The sequence below is a fragment of the Dipodomys ordii genome, unplaced genomic scaffold (genome assembly GCF_000151885.1).
Source record: "Dipodomys ordii isolate 6190 unplaced genomic scaffold, Dord_2.0 Scaffold113, whole genome shotgun sequence".
In the NCBI taxonomy this organism is placed as follows: domain Eukaryota; kingdom Metazoa; phylum Chordata; class Mammalia; order Rodentia; family Heteromyidae; genus Dipodomys; species Dipodomys ordii.
The window spans coordinates 3,223,380-3,229,775 of record NW_012267329.1 but is presented as its reverse complement, the minus strand read 5'-3'; the positions used below and the strand labels follow the sequence as shown (position 1 = coordinate 3,229,775).

Sequence of the window (6,396 nt, the reverse complement as noted above, 5' to 3'; positions counted from 1 at the left end):
ACAAAAAACAAAAAAAACTATGAATTATATACTAATGTAGACTATTAAAATTTATCTATTTGCATGTGTGTTTTCTCTTATGCGTGTTTTCTCTTATGCACTTTGAATATTTTAAGAACACAGACTTGCATCTTTATGTCCTTGATTTTGTAACACAAGAGTAGATACTGCAGATACGTTGAATGCCTGAATTAATAGATGAATAAATGGTAAGGTTGTCTTTTTAGAATTTCAGTTAATCAGTTTTTTCAAAAGAAGGTATGTCTTTGAGGTATTTGTGTGTGGCTCAGGCTAAATAATTGCATTCTCAGCTTCTATACATTTAGAGTTGATAGTCTGTTTTGGAAGATAATGTGTACACATGAAAAAATAAAATTATTTGACAGGTCAGTAACAGCCTCGTTAATGAGAGGGACAGATATTACTTCAGTGTCAGACTAAATGCAGTGTTCTTAGTTGGGCCATTGAATGTATATAGAGCAAATGTGTGGGTATGGCTATTGGTTAATTGGGTTGATTAACATGGATTCCAGAAGGAGACTTTCTCCTATTGTACTTAGCTTATACACATGTTATTTTTTATACAGTTTATTATAGTTCTTTTTTTTAAATTCCTTTTTAGGTTCAAGACAACTTTGACAAGATTGAATTCAATAGGATGTGTTGGACTCTCTGTGTCAAGAAAAACCTCACAAAGAGTCCCCTGCTCATTACAGAAGAAGATGCATTTAAAGTGTGGGTTATCTTCAACTTTTTGTCTGAGGACAAGTATCCATTAATTATTGTGCCAGAAGAGGTAAAGTCTTACCATCATGGAATAGATTAAGAATATTTGCATTCATTCACTGTAGATATGAAAAGATATTCATTAGTTTTTGGAATCAGAGGCAAAACAGCTTGAGTTTCGAGAAGCCCAAACATGGGGCTGGGAAGGTGGCTCAGTGGTGGAGTGCTTGCCTTGCATGCATGAGGCCTTGGGTTCAATTCCTCAGCATCATATAAACAGAAAAAGCTGGAAGTGGGGCTGATGCTCAAGTGGTAGAGTGCTAGCCTTCAGCTGAAGAGCTGAGGGACAGCGCCTAGGCCCAGCTTTCAGGCCCCACGACCGATCAAAAAAACAAAAAATAGAGAAGCCCAAACTTAGTGATTTGGGGGCATGTAATACCCTTGGAGATTGGAGAGAGAGAGTGAACCTCTTCTCTAACTTGTTGTGAGTATTGATTCAGTACAAGTTATTCAATACAAGCCACAATGTAACTTTCTACCTATTTGTGTATTAATAAAAAATGTTAAGAACTAGCTATATAGTGCTATATAGGAAATACATAGGATCCAGAAATGATGTTTTCAAGACTTTTATTATGAGTAAATAACATTATTTTTTAAAATCTAGGATGATGGCTTTTTAACTGTACTTTTCAAAGTAAATGAAAAAGGACATTGCATTTTTTGTTCTGTATTTATTTATTCCTACCTTCTAAAAGGGAAAAGGATAGAAATAAAGTTTCTGTGCTATCTTCTCTAAAAAAACATATGAAGCCTGTTGATTCCAGAGAACTGCTCTGGATTTGAATTATGATTCCATCACTGCTTAATAGCTGTATGGCCCTAGGTAAATTTATTTACATTGTTTTTGCTGCAGTTTTCTGCATTATAAAATAGGACTCATACTAATAAATCCTTTTCTTAGTTTTTTGATTATGAAGACTGCCCCTAGAAAGTGCACATTGGGTATTAGCTAAATACATTTGTGGGGAGAGTAGAACTTGTACTGGACATTGAAGAATGTGAAATATTTTGATTAATGGTGAAGTAGAGAAGATTCTGGATGGAAGAAACAGTTATAGTTACACGAAGCAGAAAAGCAAAGGGCGTCTACAATGAGTGAGGTATCTAGTTTGACTGAATTACAGTTCTTGTGCTTACTTGGAAATGGTCAAATTGACTGACGTAAGTGGAAAAAGAAACCAAAAAAAGTTGCTTTTTTTGGCAGTCTAGACCATTCAGCCTTTCTCCTAGCCCTTTCTTTCTTTTTTGGATGGGTGGGTAGAGGGGGGTCAGTTGTATGGATTGAACTCAGGGCCTAGGTACTATCCCTGAGCTTTTTTGCTCAAGGCTAGTATTCTACCACTTTGAGCCATAGCACCACTTCTGTTTTTTAGGTAGTTAATTGGAGATAAGAATCTCACTGATGGGTCTGGAAAGGTGGCTCAGTGGTAGAGTGCTTGCCTTGCATGCATGAGGCCCTGGGTTCGATTCCTCAGCACCACATAAACAGAAAAAGCCAGAAGTGGCGCTGTGGCTCTAGTGGTAGAGCTCTTGCCTTGAGCTGAAGAGGGACAGTGCCCAGGCTAAGTTCAGGTCCCATGACCCAAAAAAAAAAAAAAAGAATCTCACAGACTTTCCTGCCCAGGCTGATTTTGAACTGCGATCCTAAGATCTCAGCATCTTGAGTAGCTAGGATTACAGATATGAACCACCAGTGCCCAGCTTCTCCTAGCCCCTTTAACATTGTTTTTCAGATAAGATCTTCTGTTATTGTCTGGGGTAGGCTATGGACCTTGATCCTCCTACCTGTGCCTCCTAGGTAGCTAGAATAATGGCCTAAGTATATTTTTTGAAAGGATGCAGAGCCCCTTGTTGCCCCAAGATTTGGGTCAGAATCTACGTTCTAGGAAACCCCCCTAGTAACAATTAATATACTTACAGATTTTGGTATAATTTGGCATGTAAGTATAGAAGAACACATATCACAAAACATTTAAAAATAAAAATGTAAATATTTAATAAATATGAATTTAAATGTTAAGAAAAGAAAAGGATGCTGTGGATAGCTCACAGAATTACTATACCATGATGGCTGAGAAATTAGATGTGGAAGCCACAGCCTATCTGTACTGACCACTCCAGTGAGGAGCCATAGGAAAATGCTGTATTGCACTTGAGTTGTAGAACACGTCTGGCCTTGGACACTGGGTGCTGTCCAGGAACTCAGATTATCCCACTTTTTTTTTTTTGCTATCAAGGAAGCATTTATTTATTTATTCATTTATTTATTTATTGTTGGTTGTGGTTGTGGTGCTTGAACTCAGGGCCTGGGCACTGTCCCTCACTGTCACTGAAGGCTAGTGCTCTATCACTTCAAGCCACAGCACTACTTCCACTTTTCTGGCGATAAAGTCTCATGGACTTTCCTGCTCTGCTGGCTTCCAACCATAATCCTCAGATTTCAGCCTCTTGAGTAGCTAGGATTATAGGCATGAGTTACTGGAGCCCAACTCCATTATTTATTTTCAAGTCAAAGTCAGGCCATCATCTAACGGACAGACATGTTTTTGTTTGAAACCTAGTATCTGGGATCAGGCTGAATGATTTGAAACCCAGCTTTACCACTTGCTCGTTACCTAACAAATTACTCAGTCTCTCTGATTTTATTTCCCCACTGTAAAATGGGAATAAATAATTTCTTTTTTTCTTTTTTTTTTTTTTGGGTCTGGTTGTGAGGCCTGAACTCTGGGCCTGCGCGCAGTCCCTCAGCTCTTCAGCTCAAGGCTAGCGCACTAACCACTTGAACCACAGTGCCACTTCTGGCTTTTTTCTTTTTGCTTATGTGGTGCTGATGAATTGAACCCAGGGCCTCATGCACACAAGGCAAGCGCTCTGCCACTGAGCCACCTTCCCAGCCCGGGAATAAATACTTTCTACAGTATATTCTCAAGAGGACTTAAAAATATGTGAAGTGTTTAATTAATATAGTGCATGGAACCATGATTAGTATCCACTTAAATGGGTATGTGTGTGTTAGTGAGTGAATAAATAAATGAGAAGATGTTTGAAAAAATTTAAGTACAAGATACCTGGTGATATGTGTGGCACATTTGGCATTTTATTTATTAATTTATTTTTGTCAGTTGTGGGGCTTGAACTCTGGGCCTGGGAGCTGTCCCTGAGCTCTTCAGCTAAATTCTGGTGACTCATGTCTGTAATCCTAACCACCTTGGTGGCTGAGATCTAAAGATTGCAGTTGGAAGCCACACCAAGCAGAAAAGTCTGTGAGACTCTTATCTCCAATTAACCACCAAAATAAGCCAGAAGTGGAGCTGTGGCTCAAGTGGTACAGTACTAGTCTTTAGCAAACAGGAACAGTGCCTAGGCTCTGATTAAGCCCCAGGACCAGCACAAAAAGAAAGAAAGAAAAAAATCCAGGTGCCAGCAATTCATATCTACCACCCAAAAAAGAATTAGGGTTAATTTTATATATTATGCCCCATTGGCCAGGAGTCACTAGTGCAGATTACTGTGGAATTACTTTATCTAGTCACTGAACCAGACTCTTGAGGTTTACCACATGGTGATTACTAAGTTCTTAGCATTTTACCTGTTCTTTTTTTACCAAACACTGAAAAACCAATTGTATTGTGGAAAACATGTTTTAATAGGTTTTGCTTCCTTTCTGAATAACATGTAGCAGTTTAAGAACTGCATTATTTTTAAGAACTGCATTATTTTTAATGTATATATTTTAATAAAATATGTGAAACCCATACATTAAAATCTCAAACATACAATGCTTTAACTTGTCACGAGTATATGAATTTTTTTTTTTTGGGTCCGGTCATGGGGCCTGAACTCTGGGCTTGGGCGCTGTCCCTCAGCTCTTCAGCTCAAGGCCAGCGCTCTACCACTTGAGCCACAGCACCACTTCCGAGTATATGAATTTTTTATTGTTATCATAAGGATGAACTACAGAGGGATTACAATGACATGAGTCAGGTAATAAGTACATTTCCTTTTGTATAGTGTCTTCTGTTCCCTCACTCTCTACCAGTGAGTATACAAGTTTAACTTTTAATTTTGTCAACAGATTTTAAGCCTCATAAGTTCAAAGCATTTTTTATATATTGCCAGTAGTCCACCTACAACTTTTTTTCTCCATCTTCAGTTACTTCTATAGAACAGTGACAGTCAAATGAAAAATACAAGAGGTACACAAAAGTTTGCACTTGATTTCATTTTCCATTGCTGAGAAAGAAGTATGAAGAAGGTTAAATGTCTAAATCTCTTACATAGTAAAATCAAGGTATTTCTGTCACAGATGACAATAGTGTATACCCATTTTAGTTGGTTCCACAATTTTTTTCTGATGCTGTTTCTGTAAATGTGTGTCTGTATAGTTTCTACATAGCATTCATTTCCCATTGAACGAAACAGGATGTATTTGCTGTGGATTTCTTTTGACACAATGAAAATCAAAATCATTTTATGAGCCCTAAATGAAATAAAACATGAATTGTTGCTAAATGAATAAATGCCCCTTTTAATGATGACAAAAAAAGAGCTTTTTACAATATAAATTTTTAACTGAAGGCCTGGAAAAATCACATGCAGCTTGAAGGTTTATTCTTAGTTATTTTTGGTGAAACTTGTTTAGAAGGAGGAAGTAAGCTGCTTCCTGAAATTGAATGCGCTTTCAGAATTGATATGGGCCATTGGGCCACTAGGGAGTAATGGGGCATCAGGAGACGAGGATAGCAGCCTGCGATCATGGTATATCATTTAGTATAACTGGATACTGGAGAATGGGAATGTCTCTCCATGGCCCAGTATAATGAGTCTAAAGGACCTTACATTGTTTGTGGAGATTGTGTTGAAAAATCACCTGGAATCAGCCTAAATTAGTTGTTTAGCAGTCACTGAAAGTACTGAGAAGATTGGTTCTGGGAGCTGATGATAGGGTTTGGGGGTTACCTTTTAGGAACATTCGAGTGAACCTGAGAGGCTGCTTTGAAAGCTGAGTTGGTTACTGATAGACCTCTGATTGTATACATGGCATATGATCTGATATTGAAGAAGAAACTGGAGCTGGAATAAGAGGGTCTTAACCTTATTTGCAGTGGTAGGTGACTTGTATGGATGTTCATCAGCTGCACCATCTTGGCACCTCACTTGTAGTCCTTCATCCTGTATGACATGGGCGACACATGCATGCTTCCTTTGACCTTACGAAGACTTCTGTGGGCATATAGTCCACAATCTGCCAGCCTGGGTCCTTCTATTTGTGGCCCTGAGTGAGCTTAAACTTCTGTATATATTAATGCCACTAAGTTATTTTATTTTGAACAATTATCTTTTGGGGGGGGATGTGGGGGTACCTGGTGCTAGGCCTTGAACTCAAGGCCTTGCCCTCTTGCTTAGCTTTTTTTGCTCAAGGCTGACAGCACCTGAGCCATACCTCCATTTTCATCTTTTTGTGGTTAATTAGAGATTAGAGTCTCAGGATTTTTCTGTCTAGGCTGGCTTCAAACTTCAATCCTTGAAGTTGGGCGCCGGTGGCTCACGCCTGTAATCCTAGATATTCAGGAGGCTGAGATCTGAGGATCGTGGTTCAAAGCCAGC

General features: G+C 38.6%; 1 protein-coding gene across 1 annotated transcript in view; it reads left to right on the top strand.

The window, feature by feature from the left end:
* Positions 1–6,396, top strand: part of Swap70 (SWAP switching B-cell complex 70kDa subunit) — a 74,746-nt gene that overhangs the window by 43,077 nt on the left and 25,273 nt on the right. Inside the window, exons 3-4 of the mRNA XM_013028676.1 lie at positions 623–801; positions 1,914–1,950. Of these exons, the coding sequence (XP_012884130.1) occupies positions 623–801; positions 1,914–1,950 (216 nt within the window). The remainder of the gene's footprint in view (positions 1–622; positions 802–1,913; positions 1,951–6,396) is intronic.